This window comes from Rutidosis leptorrhynchoides, chromosome 9 (assembly GCF_046630445.1).
Source record: "Rutidosis leptorrhynchoides isolate AG116_Rl617_1_P2 chromosome 9, CSIRO_AGI_Rlap_v1, whole genome shotgun sequence".
Taxonomy (NCBI): domain Eukaryota; kingdom Viridiplantae; phylum Streptophyta; class Magnoliopsida; order Asterales; family Asteraceae; genus Rutidosis; species Rutidosis leptorrhynchoides.
Genome location: NC_092341.1, coordinates 49,414,957 through 49,436,816, shown reverse-complemented (window position 1 = coordinate 49,436,816; position 21,860 = coordinate 49,414,957). Strand labels below are relative to the sequence as shown.

General features: G+C 30.7%; 2 protein-coding genes across 2 annotated transcripts; one reads left to right on the top strand and one right to left on the bottom strand.

The window, feature by feature from the left end:
* Positions 1 to 4,107: 4,107 nt before the first annotated feature.
* LOC139867587 (bidirectional sugar transporter SWEET5-like) lies at positions 4,108 to 7,227 on the top strand. Its single transcript, XM_071855955.1, has 6 exons — positions 4,108 to 4,147; positions 4,626 to 4,662; positions 6,268 to 6,484; positions 6,617 to 6,778; positions 6,880 to 6,999; positions 7,099 to 7,227. Exons 1-6 carry the CDS (start codon positions 4,108 to 4,110, stop codon positions 7,225 to 7,227), a joined length of 705 nt encoding a protein of 234 aa, XP_071712056.1.
* A 712-nt stretch (positions 7,228 to 7,939) lies between these two features.
* Positions 7,940 to 11,600, bottom strand: LOC139865692 (serine/threonine-protein kinase 52-like). Its single transcript, XM_071853772.1, has 6 exons — positions 11,148 to 11,600; positions 10,288 to 10,409; positions 9,713 to 9,909; positions 9,429 to 9,603; positions 8,452 to 8,586; positions 7,940 to 8,356 (listed from the first exon to the last, which is right to left on the bottom strand). The coding sequence occupies exons 1-6, from the start codon at positions 11,455 to 11,457 to the stop codon at positions 8,150 to 8,152; spliced, it is 1,146 nt and encodes a 381-aa protein (XP_071709873.1). The 5' UTR covers positions 11,458 to 11,600; the 3' UTR covers positions 7,940 to 8,149.
* Positions 11,601 to 21,860: the final 10,260 nt, after the last annotated feature.

The window sequence follows — 21,860 nt, the reverse complement described above, 5'->3', positions numbered from 1 at the left end:
ATATAAATCTATAATCAATTACAGATATATAAATAAAAATAGTTATATTTAAATATAAATTAGATAATTACGTAATTAAAATTCATGGGATCCCAATCTGTTAAACTTCTCAATCAAACTATAGCTGATTGTTGTTTCTTTCTAATCAATCTTTTGCCACGACCAGCAAATATATGAATCTATTTTATATCCCTGTCTGTTTTATATTTCTTATTTTCTTTCTCTGTCTTCTTCTCCTGAGAAAGATTCGTATAACCTGTAATGATCAACCAGCTCAATGTGTTGTTAAAAGGATCGTTCAGTATCTATTACCATTATCAAATTTAAACTTATCAAATTTTATCTTTTGAATTAAACTGAAATATTAAAGAACAGCACCATTTACCTCTGTTCTTGGTTCGTTTTGTCAAAGGCTCGATTTTGAATGAAATTCGAAATTTTGTAAACGCAAGATTGTTATGAATCATTTAGTTAAACTATCTGTAAGTTTCTAATCATCAATTCTTTTTAATTATTTCGAATTCTTGAAGTCAAATCTTATAACTCAAAAGTCAAAGAATCTGTTTTACGTTAAATTAGAAATCGTTTATACGTTTAAAGTGAAATTATGTATACAGACAGTTTTCATAGACGATTTGAGATATTTTTCACGTTTTATGTATAATCTAAAACACCCTAAAAATTCGATTTTGAGGTTAGAGTTCTTACGTGTTCATCAGGATCGAATTCAATTCTTTTTCTTTAAAATTTGTTTTGTTTAATTAATTTAATCACTTACCAGTCAAATCCTGTATCAATTATAAATCCTAAATTAACGTTTTGATTAGCAATTAAACTGGGTTCGATCCTTAGTTAATTTAGAGATTGAAGCAGAAGAGAAAAAGGGAAATAATTAGAAACGGGTCTGCTTCTATAATTTTTTTTTCTTTCTGTTATGTTATTCAATCACGTTCAGCTATTTTCTGTTTTGTTTAAAGACCTAAACCAAACTAATAATTAGTGTGTTGATTGGTAATTGGCTCTGGTCGATTTAATTGTCAATGGAGAAGAAGAAGAAGGGATAGGAATCACTGGTATACGGGATATATAAATTAAATGGTATTACAAAACTGAAAAACGGGCAACAGCCCACTGGTTCGAGCTGTTAGGGAATTTCGTGATGTCTCGGGTTCGAACCCGGCTAGTGGCATACATTCTTTTTAATGCATTTTTGAGGTAGTTTTCATTTATTTATTATTATTATTATTATTATTATTATTATTATTATTATTATTATTATTTCTGTGTTTATTATTTTTATTGTTATTGTTATTATTGATGAGTGCTATTGTTACTAATACAAGTATTGTAATTATTATTATTTTGTACCAAATAAATAGTTTGTATATAAAATATACTTATAACATATACTACATTAATATTATGCAAATTGTTATAAAATATTTTTATCCATAAAATTTATATATAATTAATTTACATATAGTATAAATATATATTTTAACATAATCATACATATAAATATACATTTTGATACACTATATAATATTTTATGTATATATAAAAAATTTATAATAAATGACATATATATATATATACTCTAACTAAAATATTTTAATAAGAATTGAATATATATAAATATTAAGTATTAAGAACGAAGTTCTTGACAAAAGGGAATGTTATAAGTTATGGTCATAAAACTTAAATTGTTAATATTATTAAGTATTATCTTTATTATTATCATTATTATTATTAATAACATTTTAATTATTATTATTAGTAGTATCCTTAGTACAAAAATTATCATGTTTATTAAAACTATCATTTTTACTAAAAATTATTATTGATTATCAATATCATTTTTATTATTATTAAAACTATTATTACTATTATTATTATACTTATTCTAATATTATTATAAATATTATTTTTGCAAACAAAAGAAATGTCTATAAAGACATATTTAATACATACGTATACTAATATTACTTAATATCAGGATATAATATTATTTATAACGATAACTAAATTACATATCGAATAAGTATTATAATATATTATAAGTATTAATAAAATTGTATATGACTATTAATTTTAATACATAACTAAATATATATATAAATTGCTCGATTACGATTACATGTATTAATATATATACAAATGATATAGGTTCGTGAATCCGAGGCCAACCCTGCTTTGTTCAATTGTTCAATATAGTCATATGTATTTTTACTATAAAATACATTAGGTGAGTTTCATTTGCTCCCTTTTTACATATATTTTTGGGACTGAGAATACATGCACAACTTTTATAACTGTTTTACGAAATAGACACAAGTAATCGAAACTACATTATATGGTTGAATGATCGAAGCCGAATATGCCCTTTTTGCTTGGTAACCTAAGAATTTGGAAACCGATCTCCAAATTGACGCGAATCCTAAAGATAGATCTATGGGCCCGACGAACCCCATCCAACGTACCGGATGCTTTAGTACTTCGATGTTGTTTTATATCATGTCCGAAGGATTTCCCGAAATGATAGGGGATATTCTTATATTCATCCAGTTAATGTCGGTTACCAGGGTTCAATCCATATGAATGATATTTTTGTCTCTATGCATGGGACGTATATTTATGAGAACTGAAAATGAAAATCTTGTGGTCTATTAAAATGATGGAAATGATTATTTATGTTAAACTAATGAACTCACCAACCTTTTGGTTGACACTTTAAAGCATGTTTATTCTCAGGTACGAAAGAAATCTTCCGCTGTGCATTTGCTTATTTTAGAGATATTACTTGGAGTCATTCATGACATATTTCAAAAGACGTTGCATTCGAGTCGTTGAGTTCATCAAGATTATTATTAAGTCAAGTATAGTTGAATATACTATGAAATAGTATGCATGCCGTCAACTTTCGATGTAATGAAAGTCTGTCTTTTAAAAACGAATGCAATGTTTGTAAAATGTATCATATAGAGGTCAAGTACCTCGCGATATAACCAAATGTAATGTATTCGTCCAGATGGATTAGAACGGGTCCTTTCATTGTGTGTGTTAATAAATAAAGTTCTTAGAATACGAATTGAATTTTGTCAACATTACAAAGAAAGATTAAAAATATTAAATAACAATAATATCATCATTGAAATTAGGCCTAAAAGGTAATTGACATCTCCGTAAACAGCATTCTTTATTATGAAATAGAAAAACAAAGTATACGTGTCAATGCTCTCAAGTGTATTAAAAAAATATACATGTACTTCATCCGTTTATGTAATATTGTCAAATTAAAATTTTAATAATTTTCACTAACTTTATATACACTAATAAAATCTATTCATTAACCATTAAAATTTATTTTAATTGATTGAAATATTAAATCAACGCTTATAATATGACAACCAAAATTGTATAGTAATATGGAACACTTCTAATCATACGGAATTATTAATTATTATATGTTTAAAACACAAGTCATATGTAATTAATAACTAAAAAATTTATAAGAAAAGAATAAGAAGAAATTCATATTATATTATTAGAACATTTCCTTACACGATTTTCTATTTTAAATAAACATTTATCAACCTAAAACCTAAATTTAAGCATAATATATAATATATAACTTTATTGAAAAGATTAAAATTTATAAAAAATGGGAAAATGTTGACCAATATGTTTACAAATCTAGTGTTGAACAAAACTAAGAGAGCAATATAAGTGAACGGTAATGCATGAATAATTGCACATATTAATATTAATCCGTGAATCAAACAAAATTACTAATACAATAATGACACTAACAGTGGATGAACTACACGAAAAACATGTCAGATCGAGAAATAGGACGAAAGCGAAGGGAGTGTGTTTTAGTTTCTAATTTAAGACTCATTTTAAACTACATATAATCATTTTTTATTCAGCTGGTTCTCCTAAAAAAATTATTCAATATATATTCTACAATTAATCGTTTGATCACTCTTTTTCCACTTTAAATTGCACATGTTTTGGATCAAATTTTTTAAAAATTTATTTAGTATTTGATCAACGTTTTTCATTGTTCGTGTTCTCTCTCTTGTTTGGTGCTTGTAACGTGGTAAAATGGATACCGGTTCTATAAGAATTCTGGTTGGAGTACTCGGTTTGTCTCATTTCTTTTTCGTGAAAAGATCGCAATTTCAACATCAACATAAGCATTTTGTATAACAAATTTGAATTTATCTTGAGTTATTTTATGTATCAAGTCATTTCAGAAATACTCACATTTGAAGTTTAGACCAATGTTGATTTGTCATCGATCGCGTGTTAAAATGTGTCATTTTTCGAGTATGTTATATGCAATCGTAAAATGCGATTCGCGACTGCAAACCTATGCATTTACGCCCGATGAAGACGTTTAAAAGTACTTGAAACATAAAAACGATACACAAATGAAAATAAAAGGACCAATAATGAAAACTAGAGGGTTCGAGTTAGAAAACAAATATGGTGATTCTAATTTGGTAAATCAACACTTTAAGGACTTGTACATTGATAAATTGATATAGGTTAATATTCTTAGCTTAACGAGCCGTTAATTTTTGTTAGTTCATCTAACTCGTTTCATTTTGTGCTTGCAGGAAATATCATATCACTTGTTCTTTTTCTCTCCCCTGTGTAATTTCTCATTCTTTATAATTAAATTAATATGTTGCATGTGTTTTAAGCGTTTTTCATCTACTTGATATTATTATCTCTTTTCTTTGTAAAATGTCTACTGAAAAGTATAAAAAAATTTAACATATAACTATAGTTATATATTATATATAAGCAAGCATATGTTCAAATAAAAGATAATGGTTATATAGAGTAGATTAAGGGGACAACCCATGTGGTTTGTAAAAAATGCCACAAATTATTCTAAAAATTATATTGAGTCATTACGATTTGTAACTATTGGTGTCAGTGGCAAATTTACATTATGAGGAGTGGGGTCCCGTGATTTGACTAGTCTAGAAATTTTTTTTACGAAATACTCCTTAAATTGTATAGGACTCCCCATAAATTTTACTGCAATTTGATGTGTATGGTCCTTACAATAAAGACCTTTCGTTAGATACGTTACAGTGTTGGACATGACATTTACTAACGGGTAGTTTAGTCATTTTAGTGAATTTGTTTTTAAGAAAACTTTAATTTATTTTTCTAAATAATTATAAGTATTCTACTATTAACTCGCTAAAATTATTGATTTACCTTAGTATGCATATCATGTAACATATCAAAACGATCTAACAGCCGTTTTCTAAAAGGATCATGATACCACATAGTTGCAAACTATGAGGACCATTTGTGTAATATTTAAGTAAAATGATGATATGTGATGTGTTTTTATGAATTATATATGGCGATCCTTTGTAGTTACTCTTAATAACAACCTTTCACCTTTAAAGCTTTTGTTAACGTGCATATGTAGAATTTAATAACGCATACGTACAACTTTGCATTTTACTGGGAGTCGAGACACTTGTTTTCAGTGTCTTCCAAGACGGGAAGTTAACACTGAAACTAAAAGTGAAAAATTCGTTTAGTGTCTAATTCATTATTTAAATATTTTTAGATTATTTAATTATTATTTTTAATTCATTTAAAATTATTTTATTTATTATTTAAATAACAAAATATATTAATTAAATATGGCTCAATTTGAAAATAACTTTGGCCTACTTTCTTTAGAAAATTGACCCAAAGTTTTAGGCCAAATTTCTTGACTTAATTTAACCCTAATTAATACTCCGTAATTCCAAATGTATTCTTCATCATACACTATAAAAAAAAAAAACCAACAACATTTGAAATAATGAAATGAAAAAGAAAGAAAAAAAAGCATCACCAACGTTGCTCCAACAAAGCCAGCTCCTAACGCTGGCCTCCAACGGTGGTTTAACGTTGGGACACAGTGGATGATGTCACTGTCCCCAGCGTCGAATTGCCTTGACGGTGAAAAAACTCACGACTCCCAGTGCTCTAACGACATCCGTTAAGTCGTAAAAAATCTGTTACTTTTTATATATAAAAAGAATTCCATTTATAACTTTTACATTTTAACCCTAGGTTTTCTATATGTACATTGCCTAAATGCACACACACTTTTGATTATAATACAACACAGCCCCTGATCTTCAATGATTTTTTACCAACTAACCCAAGTTAATTTGTAATCTTCTATATGATATTTGTAACTACTCAAACTCCATTATAACTTTGAGATAACAATTGCAGGCCAACATTTATGAGGATTATCAAGGCAAAATCAGTTCAAGCCTTCAAGCCAGATCCATATGTAGCCACTCTTTTAAATTGTACAATGTGGATGTTCTACGGTCTCCCACTCGTACATCCAGACAGTCTATTGATCATCACGATCAATGGTGCAGGATTCGTTATCGAAGCTGTCTTCATTGCAATCTTCTTCACATATTCTACATGGGGTGGTCGAGTATGTGCATCATCACTTCTTATATCTCATACTAACTTAATTTTTTAATTTTTTTTCTTAAACGTACTAACTAAAGTTATTTAATTTCATTGTGTTTGGATTAATTAAATTCTTTGCAATTATAAAATGCAGAAAAAGATCTTAATTATTCTCTTTTGCGAAGCGGTCTTTGTAGCTATAGTTGTTGTAATCACATTAACGTTCTTCCACACTCATCCTGCAAGATCTATGATTGTGGGATTAATTTGTATCGTCTTCAACATACTTATGTATGCTTCTCCATTGACTGTCATGGTACGTGAGCACGTTGATCAGATTTTTTTCTAACGATTTCGTTTTTCTTAGAGTTATAAATATGCATACAATTAATTAAAAAAACGATGAATTGGGTACAGAAAATGGTGATCAAGACGAGAAGTGTCAAGTACATGCCCTTCCCATTGGCGGTTGCTACTTTCGCTAATAGTATTGTATGGTGTGCATATGCTCTACTCCAATTCGACCCTTACATCTTGGTAAGTTAAATATTTGATGTTATAAATTCGTATTATCTTTCTTTTATATGACATTTAACATGTGATATTCATTTTCTTGAAACTTTTTTACATGGACAGGTTCCAAATGCTTTAGGAACATTATCGGCAATACTTCAACTAATATTGTATGCAACTTACTATGGTAGCACCAATTGGGATGATGACGAACAAGATGAGGTACAAATGTCGTCAACCTCAAGCGCCTAAACATCAAGGACGTACATTTTAAATAATACCGTTGGTGTTTATGGATTTTAGTGAATCTAAGCAACTATGCAAGCCAGCTTGGGTAACTTTGTGGTTTCGGTTACTTACGGCATAAAATGTGGGGTGTCACTAAGAATTTTTGTAACCAAGAAGTTGTTTATGAAGCTGTTGAGATGTCATGTTACAAAAGGAAAAAAAAAAAACATATGATTCATTTGAAATAAAGAATGTGTTGTTCTTGTAGTAATGTGGATTTTGCAATTTTCGTTTGCAATTAAGAATTTTGTTTTAGGAAAAATCACCCTCCATGGTTACTAGTAATAAGAAGGGACCAATTTTGTATTTTTTAAACTACAATGACCAATTAGGTAAATTCGGCTTTGGTTAAAAAGTTTAGTTGAAGTTATCATGATGTGATAATCATCTCAAGAGTCAAGACCCCTATTGATATACCCTCAATTTATTTCAGGGTCAAATCTCACTTGTAGATCTTGGAACGACTAGAGAAGAGGTCACGGATAACCAAGTTAGACAACATACCCCAGGCTAAAAATACTCCCCCTATTCGAGCAACTTGAACTGAAAAACTTTATCCGTTTATTGTTTGTAAAGTTACTTGTTGATATATGACATCCATTGTTTTATAATGTATATAAACCTTAAATAAAATAAAAGGATTATTATTATTAATCACCATATGAATAAAAAAAAATAAAAGCAAGAACCTTTACATTACATTACATCGCATTACATAATAATACAAACATGTAGCATAACACCACAAGTCTACACCAATGCACCATTTAACATATTCCCAATTTTAGGAATCTATTAAAATTTTCATAATTTTTTCCCCAATTATCAAAACCGGGTCGCATCTGTGGACAATCAAATAACAATTCTCAACACACAGTACAAATCTTTAAGGCCCGCGATACCTACGAAAACAGAGACAGCCCTGAGCTTGATCACCCGGGATCATACCTCCGCCTTTTGTTGTATCGATTGCCTCCAACATTGTAACAACCTCGTCCATTTCTGGTCGTTTGTCTGGATTTGCGTCCCAGCATTGTTTCATCACATTAGAAAGTGAACTCGGGCAACATCTTGGTATGTCGGGCCTTAAATTCTGCACATTTTTATTCAAACGAAGAAAATTTTTATATGAAGTAAGAAAAAGTGTAATTTTTTGAATTAAAGATATGAACGTAACAAAGATTGTACCTGGCGAACGACAGCAGAAGTTACTTCAGAGAAACTAAGGTCGGGATACGGCATATTACAGCAATATATTTCCCATAAACATATACCAAAACTGTACACATCGCATTTCCTATTATATGGATTCCCATTTAGTACCTGTTATTTGATTCAAAAACCATCAAAACGCATCAGCGGAATAGTCCAAAAAAATAAAGAAGTAAAGTTGGTAACTTTGACCCTGTAACAGGGTCAATTAAAAAATGTAGGTAAATGGAGAACATGCATAGGCGTCTCCGGTGCATGTGCAAAGGGTGTAACCGAACAGGGTCCAAAAATTTTGAAGGGCCCAAAATTTCGAAATGCCTATATAATAATGCATTTATTTATGTATATTGAAACAAAGATTTTAAATTGTAATTAGCTAATTTACAGATCATGGGCTCAAAAAGAACAATTTATATGTATTAAAAAATTTAACGTTTTATAGGAGCCCATTTTTTATGTATCGAACAGAGACTTCTAAATTAATGAGATGACCCTAGGAACAATTCTTGGGGCCCTGAGATCCTTGCAAGAGGTCTCAGGTTCAATTCTTGGGGTGGCCAGGGAAGGGTTGGAAACAGCCAGGGAGTATTCCTGATGGGCTACGTACACTAGAGTATGGGGTCGGATTACTCGCTCTTCCCGGGTAACCCGAACAGGGAAAACCTTACAACTTTACTTTACTTTACTTTACCTAGGAACAACTAAAACAGATTTGATGAGGGCCAAAATCAATTTTTATGCATACAATCGCCGATATTATGTTTATTCAAAGATTGAGATAGCATTGTAGTAGCAATGTTTTGGTAATGATAACAAGCACATTAAATTTAACTGGTTTGGAAAAATATTTCAAAAAACGGACAAAATGTTTACAGGTCAACCCAACTTGGCAAGACCCGTTTCAACGTGAACCCATTTACCCACCCATCTAACCATGTTTTGGTAGAGTATACCTCTGGGGCCATATAGCCAAGTGTGCCAGTTTCGCCAGTCATGTCATTTGGGTTAGAAGCTTCAACACGCGCAACCCCAAAATCAGCAATTTTAACCGTTCTGGTTTTGTCCAACAGCATATTTTCGGTCTTCACATCTCTGTGCACAATCTTTTGTGAGTGCAGATAACTTAACCTAGTCAAAGTCAACAAATATGCCGTTTAGGTCAAACTATAAATCCATTACGAATCTTAACTATCGAAAAGCATATATATAATTAGAAGATAGAGATTTACGAGCATACCCTCTTGCAAGATCGAGTGCGATTTGGTGAACAACTTTAAAAGCTAGTTTCTTTCTCCGATTTTTAATGAGGTACGACTTTAAATTACCGCCAGGAAGATACTCTACCACGACACAACAAATATTACTTGGCATCCCAATTTGACCATTTTCGGTTTGTATATGAAGCTCTGAAGAACCCATTGTTGCACCTATAAACTGCATTACCACATTCATTGAAAAAGTCAACATCCGTGTTAGTTTGATTAGTGGTTTGACCAAAATTTCATATTTATGATGGCGATGCAGAAAAGAATCCAACATGACTGTGTTATTCGTCTACATTTCCTTATAAATGTTAGTCTGTATGAAATAATTCTCGTTAATACATTATATGCTTTGATACCTTCTATAAAGGACATAACTTTTAGTTACAAACTTAAACTTGACAACAAAATCAATTTTTTTATGGACTTCATTACATTTTGAAAAAGCAAATAAGGCAAACAACTTGTTTTTGTTCTAAAGAACATGTACCCAGATAATTTGTATGATTGTGTGAAGATGAAAGTACTTATATAGATGATAAAATGTAACCTTAGTGACATTTGGATGATCAAGCTTATGCCAAACAACCACTTCTTGTGTAAACGCCGATCTCAACGATTGTATTTCCGCCTCACTTCGGTGGCCCTCTTCCCCCCAATCCAACAATTTCACTGTTGAGATCAAACAATAATCACACATTCACACTCTATGAATCCTATAATGTATAAGTTCTCACAGTTATGTACCTTTTATGGTTCTCCTTTCAATTTTTGACAAAATATTATATATAATTTGAAATGATCATATACTTTATAACGGTTGATGATCCTTACACCATCAACTTTTATCCATACACCACTAAATATGTTTTTATGGTGTTGTACTGTACAAGATCATAGTGTATGTTTACCGGTGTATGAACAAATTTAGTGGTGTATGAATCACTACCCATAACCGGTTAGTATGTTACTACCCATAACCGGTTAGTATGTTTATAACCCTACAAACATACTTTACATAACTTAAAATACTGTAGTAATTGTCTTAATTGTAGAGTAAATAAGGCCTAAACCAAACTTTAAATCCTGAGCTGTAATTCTAATTTAAAAAGTTGATCACATGAAAGTAGCAATACAATAACACAATCAGTCATAGTTACTGGAATCACACAAAAAAGTCAAACCTTCACGGATTTCATGTTGAACACTTTTTACTTTTTACAATCACAAATCCATTTTTCACATAAAAGAACTTTAATCAATTAATAACTATATATTATGATAATCAACTAAAGATGTTGACTTTGCAAATGGGTATCACAAAGAACAGATTTTTAAGTAAAACCCAGATGTAAACGTGGAAATTTAATTAAAAAAAGTGAAAATTAAAAAAAAAATTGAGAAACTGACCGGCGACGTCAACGCCGTCGTAGATGCCACGGTGGACAGTACCAAATGTACCACGAGCAAGAACACTTTTAATAATGAGCTTAGAAGGATCGATCTCCCAATCCTGTCTTTTAATTACGGCAGACTTAGACGGTGGTTTGACGGCGGCGGTGGAGTCATCAAATTCCGGCGAGTGTTTATTGGTATTTTTGTTTTTTTCCATAGTCCATACTCTGTTGAGATGACGTTCAAGCTGTTCATCTAAACTTTTGAGATCAATTTGATCTGCTCTTACAAACCCATCATTGTTGTTGTTATTGGTTTCTTTCATTTTGTCGAATCATACAAATTCAACAAAAATAGGAGTGGGTTTTTGTGGGTGATTTAATTATGTTTCTTTCTTGTTTCTGTTTATATATAAAGGAGATTTGAGGGTACGGAGTAAGGCCACCATTTTATGTACTACTCCGTAGCATTTTTTTTCTTTCTTTTTGTCAGGATTTTTTATTTTTATTTTTATTTTTTTCTTTTACAATAATAATAATAATAATAATAATAATAATAATAATAATAATAATAATAATAATAATAATAATAATAATATAATAAAATAATATATATGTGTGTGCGTTTTATTTTGGAGTTACATATTTTTACTTTCATTTTTCATAACTCGACTTATAATCACATATAGCATGTATGTATAATACAACTAGCTAGTACATAAAATGAGTAGATTTATCAAATTTAAAAATCTATCTATAGTTAATATTAAAATGCTAAAATGATGATGTCATTATTAGGTTAATTACTTTGTTAAGAAAAAATAAATAAATAAAAGTTAAAAATCTAAGCATGGTGGGTGATGTCATTAATCTAAATAATTTTGAATTAAAATTAAATCTTATTAATTAATTATTATTATTAAATCTTATTAATAATTATTTTAATTATTAAAATCAATTAAATTTTAATTATTTTAATTAATTATTTTGAATTGAGTACGAGAAAGTATAAAAGTTAGGTAGAAGGAAAACCAATTATAAATTTATATTTTAATTTGCACTTTTAAAATAAAATGACAACCAATATTATCTCCTATGATTGAATGTGAATTGTTTAATATGCATTTTAGGTGTTTGATGAAATATTCAGCTGACGAGTTTCTTAGTCAGACTATATGGTTCCACGGGTTATTAAACTAAATAACTTTATCATTTGCGTTCACTTAATACCTAAAACATATCATTAAACTATTTCGTTAAACAAACCCGTGGTTCCACGGGTCATTTCACTAGTAGAATTATTATTTTTTTTGCCTAATAACGAAAACTCATATAAAAATGAAGACGTTTTCTTTTTAAAAAAGAACGAGTTCAACAAAGATACAAATAGATACTCGAAAAAAGCTCGTACATTGAAAAATCCTAACAAAGATATCATCTATATCGAGTCTTCCTTATAAATCAACCGAAACAACAACATCACCACAGTAGTACTAATAATAATAATAATAATAATAATAATAATAATAATAATGATAATAATAATAATAGCATCGAAGCTTGGCGTGAGTGGTATAATAGTGAAATACAACTTGGGTACTGCTAACCCAAGTTCAATTCTCACTCTAAACAGGAAATTTCCAACCTTTGATGGTACTGCCAATATCAATGCAATTTGGGAAGGTCTCTGGGTTTTTTCCAACCTTCGATGGTACTGTCAATATCGTCGCGAATTATGTTTCCTTTTAACGCATGTGTATGTGAGAAATGAGAGCATTCGATATCGATATAGCCGTTTAAAATAATAATAATAATAATTTTATTATTTAATAAAGTTGTGATGTGGTCCAGCAGTTGGTGGCCTGTCTCCTTTAGGGGAGGTCAGGAGTTCGACCCCCGTTGGCTACATATTAAAAACACAATTTCATCCCTGCCATGAAGTATCCACCGGGCACCTTTCCCATATCGTTTATATGGGGGGTAAAAGGGAGGGGGTTTTACTAGGTCGTGCCCTTGGATCGGTTTCAAGGTTTCCTCCCGGGCAGTGATGGGGGCAGGGTTATTATCGCTGCATCGGCATAGTCAAAACGGGAAATGATCGCAACGGGTGGTTTAGTCCCCCTCGGGTGATCCCAATCGCTGTTCCAAAAAAAAATAATAATAATAATAATAATAATAATATTACTCGAAAAGTAGCAACACTCAAATTCAAAAAAGAAATTAAGAAAAAGAGATAGGATATGAAGTAACTTGGTGAGTTACATGTGTGTAGATTCATTGATCTACGGGAAATAACCCTAAGCCAGAAAATTTGAACATCATTGAAAGAAATTCTATGCTAGGTTGTTGTTTTTCTTTCTGCATATCTTATTATATCTTATTTTCTGCATATCTTATTATATTTTATTTATGTACGCTCACGGACATTTTTACTTCAAATTATTTGTTTTTTCTGAAGACATGAGATAAATAATGTATAGTATTATTCTATCTACAAGCTTGTAGACTTAGAAATGTGCATCTTAGTGCTGCAGACAAGATTAAGTTATTTTACATATAATAAAACAAGTAATATTCCCTTTTCATCATACAGACCTTTAGACCATAGCTTCTCTACAGACATGGTTCACATATCTTCAGACAAAAACATCTTAAAAACAAACAGCACATAACATATCATCTACAATGAGAACTTCTGTCCACCGCAAATACACGAGCCTTGTCCCATATGAATCACCGAACATAACGTCAGAGACAAACGATGGAAATAACTAACTTTTCCAAATGAAATTGTAGATCGGATATGCAACCATTATCAGGATACCGAAACAACCACTTCAAGATCCACGAGTATGAAGAATCGCAACCAATTAATGACCAATGCACACACCAACCAAATGATCAACAACTCGAATCACCTACAACTACCCAGTCGACAATGACCAAAAGCCACAAAAAACCCCTAAATCTACTAAAAGAAACCGCTACCAATAGACCAACAAGCACTGAACAAGTAAACCGCCAAAGGAACACACTAAACCTCCGCCTGAACACAACAGACCTGCACCAAGGAATCCAAGAACACAGTCCTCGAGATCGACTACCAGAAACTAAAAAAACTAAGGGAATCAGAAGAACAATCACCGAAAACCATATAAACCATAGTTCGGACTCACAAAACCACCATATGGTAATACACACTTGAATATCTAAAAGCCAACAGGATCAAGCTAGGCCAACAACAACGTCAACAGTTCCACAAAAATGAAAGGGACTAACAATGAGAGTAATGGTGCACATGAAAACTGAAAAGAGACAATGTCGAAGGCTAGTAGATCGAGGAGAGCAAGAAGATGTAAATGATGGAGGTAATAGGAATAAGATGTACGATAAGGGAGAAACAGGAGAATGGGAAAAATCAAAGCTACCAGAAAATGGTTCTAGCCATCCTGACGTCGCCGAATAAATGAAAAATAAAAAATTAGAATTAATCGACAAAATCAAACTACCCACCACTAAACCACACAACAGAAATCAAGAAAAGCGAAAATCCACTATTACCGTCACATGTACCTGTAGAAGAATACTGGAAGAGTAGAGGTGGCCGAAAAACCGTGAGAGATCGAAAAAAACAAATACGAAGACAACCAGAAAATACAAATGTAAACCAACTTCCAAACCAACCTCAAAGAAATAACTGTGGTGTGACGACCCGGAAAATTTCGACTAATTTTAAATCAAACTCTCGATACGATTTAATATTTTGACACGATAAGCAAAGTCTGTTAGGTTGAGTCTCAAAAATTTTTGAACTATTTTCAAACATTCATTAAACCTTCGACGATTCCCGACGATTCACGAACAATTATTGTAAATAAATATGTATATATATAAATATAAGTTTATATAATAATTTGAAATAGTAAAATACAATTTAATCATCAGTGTTAAAAATGTAAAAATATATATACAAGATAAAAAGTTATTATACTTACTTTCATTATTATTATTAATATTAATATCAGTATTAGTAATATTATTATTTTCAATATATACTATATAGATAGGGAATTTAATATATATGGTTTGTTATATTATTATTACTAATTGTTATTAAACTTAGTATTTTATAAAAATTATTATTATTATTATTATCCTTATTATTTGTATTATTACAATTACTTTTATTATTATTAATAATATTAAAAGTATTATAATATTAATATAATTATATTTATTAATTAATAATATTAATTTATATATATATATATATATATATATATATATATATATATATATATATATATATATATATATATATATATATATATATATAAAATCAAACAGACAACTTCCAAAATCGGTTTCAAGTCTTTTTCTACTTTCCCTGAATTAAGCATTCTTTTACCCGTGATTGATATTGAGATCCCTGTTTAATACTGTATTTGATTGGAAATAATGTGTTACCTTTTTCTTTGTCTGATTCACCTATCCATCAATGATTACCAAAGTTAAGAGGGTTCATTTGATAGTATTATAATATCATATCTAATAGTCTATATACACTCTCGTGAATTAAAAGTAGAATTCAATGTTTTGCTTTATGTTATACTGAACCATCTATCAATTTCACCTCCTATTTCTTTCTTGTTCTTTTTCCATGATCTCAATTTATATATACATACATACTACACATAGATAAATAAGAAAAACCGTCATCTCTTCCATGCTCAACACCAACTATAATTACTTATTCTGGACTGAAGTCATTGCCACCATCACAAATCACCTTCATCACAATTATCACCAAACTACTTGTCTTTTTGTACTGCTATTTCCTGTTTCTAGTTTTGGTTCGATCACCACCATAATCATCAAACTACTGCTGCATACCGAATGTTTCTATTTTAATGCTCGAAGAGACCACACTATAAACCACAATTTCTCTTTGATTACTACTCGTTTACTACTACTTAACCACCACCATCCAAATTCAATTTCGATTGTAAGCTCAACCACAACAATCACCCTCCCAAAAACCGCCACCGCCTACGGTGCATCACCACCCTCGACAACCATGCACCATCAAACTTTTCTGTCTTCATTCGCAAACTTCACCACAATCAACTATGTATGCTACCTACTGCTACCATCTTTTTCTATTTCCGGTTTCGATCAAGCATTCAAAAAAAACCCACATGATTAATTTTGTTTCCATATAGTTTCAAACCATCTACACCTCCAACATCACCATGACCGTCACTCCATCACTACCCACCTCAACAATACCATCGTGAAACACTGCAGCTGCAACGGCTGTAACTTCTGTTTTATGATGAAACCATGGTATGATGATGATAAACTAACGATGTTGAGATGTTACTGCTACTGCAACAACTTCAGTTCCTGTTTCTGTGAAACTAATGCAAACCACCACAACCCATTTAAACCTAAACATACCTCAAAACTGTAACATCCCGCATTTTTCCGTTAATTCATTTTAACGCCCGTCTTTTTTTTAAAAAATAATATCTTTCGTTATCCAAATTCGTATCTTTCATTAACTAACGTTCTTAATATTCCGTTATTCGATTATAACATCTCCCGTTTATTCTCGCGTATTTAAAATTAATTCGTTCGGTTAATTCCCGCACCCGACTACAAACTTGAGGGACTAATCTTGCCACTTGGGCAAATTTGGTTAACTAGTAACCCACCACCACCACCACTCATTTCATTCCATCCTCTCATCTCTCTTTTCTTACTTCCATTATTTTGCTCTCAAACTTCAAATCCTTGATTCATCATCTAAATCCAAACCGAGAAGCAAACATCAAAACAAATTGTACTTTTGTGATCCTCTCTTCATCCTCTACATTTTGATACTAACTTCATCACTTTTGGGTAACTTTTCTAAAACTCTAGATTTCTCTAAATTCGTTTTATAGACTTGAAATGGTGTTAGTTAGTGTCTATGGCTCGAGTCTAACACGAATATGTGATTTATTTTCTTGATCTTGTTGTTTTGCATAAACTAGCATGAACTTGAAATGGGTATGTTTAATCTTGAGTTTTGGATGATTAAATGTTGTTTAAATGTTAAAGTTCATGTATTAAATGTGTTACTAGCATCGTTAGCTTTGTTTTGGTATGTAGGTTGATTTAGAAAAACTTCGTTAGCATGATTGTTGATTTTGTGATTCTTGGTGATGTTAAAGCGAAGGGGTACGAAATAGTTATATATTTATTATGAAAAACTATTAAATACGATACAATTTTACACAAGTTATTTATTCATTTATAGAGTGGATATACCTAAACCTTGCTACAACACTTATAGGCAGTGTACCTAATCGTACAGTAATGTAGTTTTTAGTAAGTCCGGTTCGTCCACAGGGAACTAGCCAAGTTTAACGCTATATTTTTAAACTATATTTGTATAAATAAATATATATATATATATATATATATATATATATATATATATATATATATATATATATATATATATATATATATATATATATATATATATATATATATATAAGTAGTATTATTATAAAAGGAGGTTTTTACCGTTTAATGACCGGTTTGTCGATTTTAAAACTTTAGTCCCAGTTAAAACCTAATGTAAAATATTAAAAATAAATATAGCTTAATTTAAAGCGTAAAGTAAATGACAATAATTAAAGTGCGATAAAATTAAAGCGCGATAAATAAAATGACGGTAAATAAAATTGCGATAATTAAAAAGTACGATAATTAAAAGTGCAATAAATAAAATGACAGTAAACAAAAGTGCGATAAAATATGAAATAAAGGAATTATGCTTATTTAAACTTCCGTAATCATGATGTTTGACGTGTTGATTTTAGTTTATTACCATGGGTTAATTGTCCTTTGTCCTGGATTATTCGATATGTCCATCTGGTTTTTGTCCATAACAATCCATCAGTCATAAATATAAAGTGCGAGTGTCCTCGTCAAATTATTCTTATATCCGAAGTCAAATATTCCAACTAATTGGGGACTTAAACTATAACAAGGTTTTAATACTTTGTTAACAATTACGCCAAGTATCCTTGTACATAATTCACCCCTGTTTTAATGAGTCTATTGACTATTAATCCATTCCCGTGTCCGGTTAAATGAACGATTATTAGTACTTATAAATATCCCGCCCATCGTGTCCGATCGAGTGTATATGGTTATTTATAATTACGTCCAATTGTAAATATTTATATTAAATTAACGAACTATCATTCAATTAAACAAATATTAAGCCCATTAATAGCTCGTAGTCAAATTTCCACAAGTGTCGTTCTTTTGTCCAAACCCCAATTATGGTACAAAGCCCAATTACCCCGTCTTTAATATTTTAGCCCAACAACACGATTACTTCAATTTAACAAGCATAATAATAACTTAGCTACGAGACATTAATTTAAAAAGGTTGAACATAACTTACAATGATTAATAATAGCGTAGCGTTACACGGACAGAATTTCGACTTATACACTTACAACATTCGCTAACATACCCTTATTATTATTAATCTTAAATTAAAATTAAAATTATGAATTATATATATATATATATATATATATATATATATATATATATATATATATATATATATATATCGTGAGAGAGAGATTGAATAATATGTAATAAATTCGGCCAAAACACGCGAACTTTATAGGACCTCAGCTGCAACAGTACTCCATGCGATCGCATGGAGTTTGTTCCTCCAGGCCATGCGATCGCATGGCCGCCTTTTACTGGACACATAACATTCCAAAACGTGGGCTACTGAGTTTTTAATAATATATAATATAATATATATAATTTTATATAATTATATATATATATATTATATTATATTCTTGTGCATAGTTGACTCGTAATTTTAGGTCCGTTGCGTCACACGTTGAAAGTTGACTCTGGTCCCGGTTCTGGATTTTCGAACGTCCTTGCGTACAATTTAATATCTTGTATTTTGCATTTTGCGGCTCGTACTCTTGTAACTTTTAGACGTTTCTCATCAATAATTGGAACCACTTTGATTGTACTTTGTACATTTTAGCTTTTTAGTCATTTACGTCTTCAAATCATCGAATCTGTCTTTTGTCTTCTCCTTTTATTATTTAAACGAATATTACTTGTAAATAGAACAATTGCAACTAAAAGCTTGTCTTTCTTGAGGGATAATGCTATGAAATATATGTTCGTTTTTAGCATTATCAAATATTCCCACACTTGAGCGTTGCTTGTCCTCAAGCAATATAGTCTTGAAATAAAAATACTAGAATCACTTCTTCATTCTTCACACTTTGTACATCAGTGATTTCGATTTGGCGGTATGAACAATGATAGTAATGTTGTGGTTTACAGTCCCACATGACTATAAAAATTTAGATCCTTTAAGGAAATTGGATCTTTATGAAAATATTTGATCTTTTGAAAATTCAATCTAGCTTTTACCCTAGATAAGTTTTCCAGAATAACCCTTCACCGGTGTTTGCAAATTATTTTTGTGGGTTGTGTGGGTTTCATATTTAAAATTTTAGCTCAAAACTTGCGGTTTTGTGTCACCTACTTGCTAACCTTGTATTAGGAAAGCAACATGTCCAATATACTTGTTCTGTATATTACCTTTCGGTAAACTACCGTCCGGTTGTAAAGGAAAGCGTTGAACAAGCAACTGTTAAGGCAATGTCCCGTGACATGCTTTTGATTATGGTCTATATCGTGTCGGATGCAATTACTATCCTTTGTAGGAGTAATAGTAAAGATCACCTTATAATTTTTCGGTCTGGTACAAGGTCATGTCTTCGACCATGCTATGCAACCACCGTTCTTACGGTTGACACCCGATTTGGTTCAGGTGACCTAATGAATTTCAGATGAATTCCTAGGATTTTACGTTCAATGGTAATGAACGCATTGAAAATGGGTTTTCAGAAAACAAATCGGTTTGTAATTTGATCAAAATATTTTCTCGTTCAAGCTCGAGTTTAGATATCATCGAATTTCATGAGTTTGAATTCTCAATCTTTAAAGTCAATCTCAAGGATTGAGTAATATCAGTCTTAAAAGCTGATTTTTGATCTTTAAGGAGATTATCCCTTCTGGGAATCTGATTCATTAGTCTTATAAGCTAATTTTCACGGTGCCCCCCATTGTACGAGACAGATCCTCTCATGATTAGGATAAGTCTGACCACTTGGCGACCCTGTTTGATGCTGAGGTCCGTGGATTTCCAGCTGATTTTCGAGAAAACTTTTCAAAGTTTTTTGTAGACTCTACAACTGGTCTGGACGACAACTTCCTGACCTAAATCAAGAAGCGCGTGTCTTTTTCTCTCGGAAGACTTTACTTCCTTATAAATTCTATTTATATTACAATAAACTGGGTAAAACTGATTAATATCGTCCAAAACAAAAGCATCTTTAATTATTTGTACAAAAATATGTGATATATGTTCTAAATAACTTGGTAAATTTTTTCCACACTTGGCTTTTATTTTCCTTTCTTTACCTTTTTATTTTTCTCTATTCCATTTTAAATGAATTCTAACATTTTGAGTTGTTTCTCAATTTATGTCCTTTCCGAGGTAACAATAATTTCAGTGTTAACACCTAGTTTTATCGTTCATAAATATGTATAAACATGATTTTGAGTTCATTTAATTGAAAATTTTGAAATTTTTTACTAGAATTGGGTAGTCAGTATATAAGACTAGGGTTGTTCTTTATTATCAAAGAGCACTAGATTCTAATACAACTACTGCATTACTAGTATTTTTAATGGTAACCAAGTGTATAAGTCAAAAATTTTAAAAATCTGAAAGAATTTAACCCCTTCCCACACTTAAGATCTTGCAATGCCCTCATTTGCAAGAAATCAGTAACAAATTAAATTATTGAGGGAGATTAGTGTAGAAAAATGATTAAATTTTACCAAAGTTTCCAAATATATTGGCGTTTGTTTGTTGAATGATAAATGGTGCACATCATTTGTTCATTCCGTCTTGTTGTTACATCACATTTGTTTTTTGTTTTGTCGTCAAAATTAGTAGATTTTGCTGAACTTAATGCTAGTCTTTGAAAGTTCGCTGTTTTACCCTGTTGTGTACAATTGACAATATACATACATACAAATAATAACATGCATGGTAATTTGAAATGGGACTTAACATCCCACTTTCAAATCAAATATGAAATATTAGTACAACATAATAAAAATGTTAAAACTTACATAAAAGTATCACAATATTATATGTTTAAACATAAATAAATAAAAATAATAAAAAGATAAAAATCATAGAAAACACCAACGGGAACTGTATCAATCTGGATAGGGGTTCCAGTTCATGTCGTCGGTCGGGTTCCACGGTTGGTTATAGGTGTTCTGATAGGCCTAGTTAGGGTCGTAGAGAGTAAATGGTGGTCGCATATCGGGCTGGTGTGGAGGATAGTAAGCAGGTCGGGTTGGTACGTAGTTATTTGGTACCTGAGGTGAAATGTCCCGTTCATATTGATTATAAACGTTCCATATTAATTGATTTCGTCGCGAGGTTTTGACCTCTATATGAGACGTTTTTCAAAGACTGCATTCATTTTTAAAACAATCATAACCTTTATTTTATCGATAAAGGTTTAAAAAACATTACGTAGATTATCAAGTAATGATAATCTAAAATATACCGTTTACACACGACCATTAC

Excerpts from the sequence above, each read along its gene's own strand:
- LOC139865692 (XM_071853772.1), bottom strand. The coding sequence starts at position 11,457 with ATGAAAGAAACCAATAACAACAACAATGATGGGTTTGTAAGAGCAGAT. Across the intron at positions 10,410-11,147 it reads CGACGGCGTTGACGTCGCCG|TGAAATTGTTGGATTGGGGG; the intron begins GTCAGTTTCTCA and ends TGATCTCAACAG. Across the intron at positions 9,910-10,287 it reads ATCATCCAAATGTCACTAAG|TTTATAGGTGCAACAATGGG; the intron begins GTTACATTTTAT and ends GTGGTAATGCAG.
- LOC139867587 (XM_071855955.1), top strand. The coding sequence starts at position 4,108 with ATGGATACCGGTTCTATAAGAATTCTGGTTGGAGTACTCG. Across the intron at positions 6,485-6,616 it reads ATTCTACATGGGGTGGTCGA|AAAAAGATCTTAATTATTCT; the intron begins GTATGTGCATCA and ends TATAAAATGCAG. Across the intron at positions 7,000-7,098 it reads AATTCGACCCTTACATCTTG|GTTCCAAATGCTTTAGGAAC; the intron begins GTAAGTTAAATA and ends TTACATGGACAG.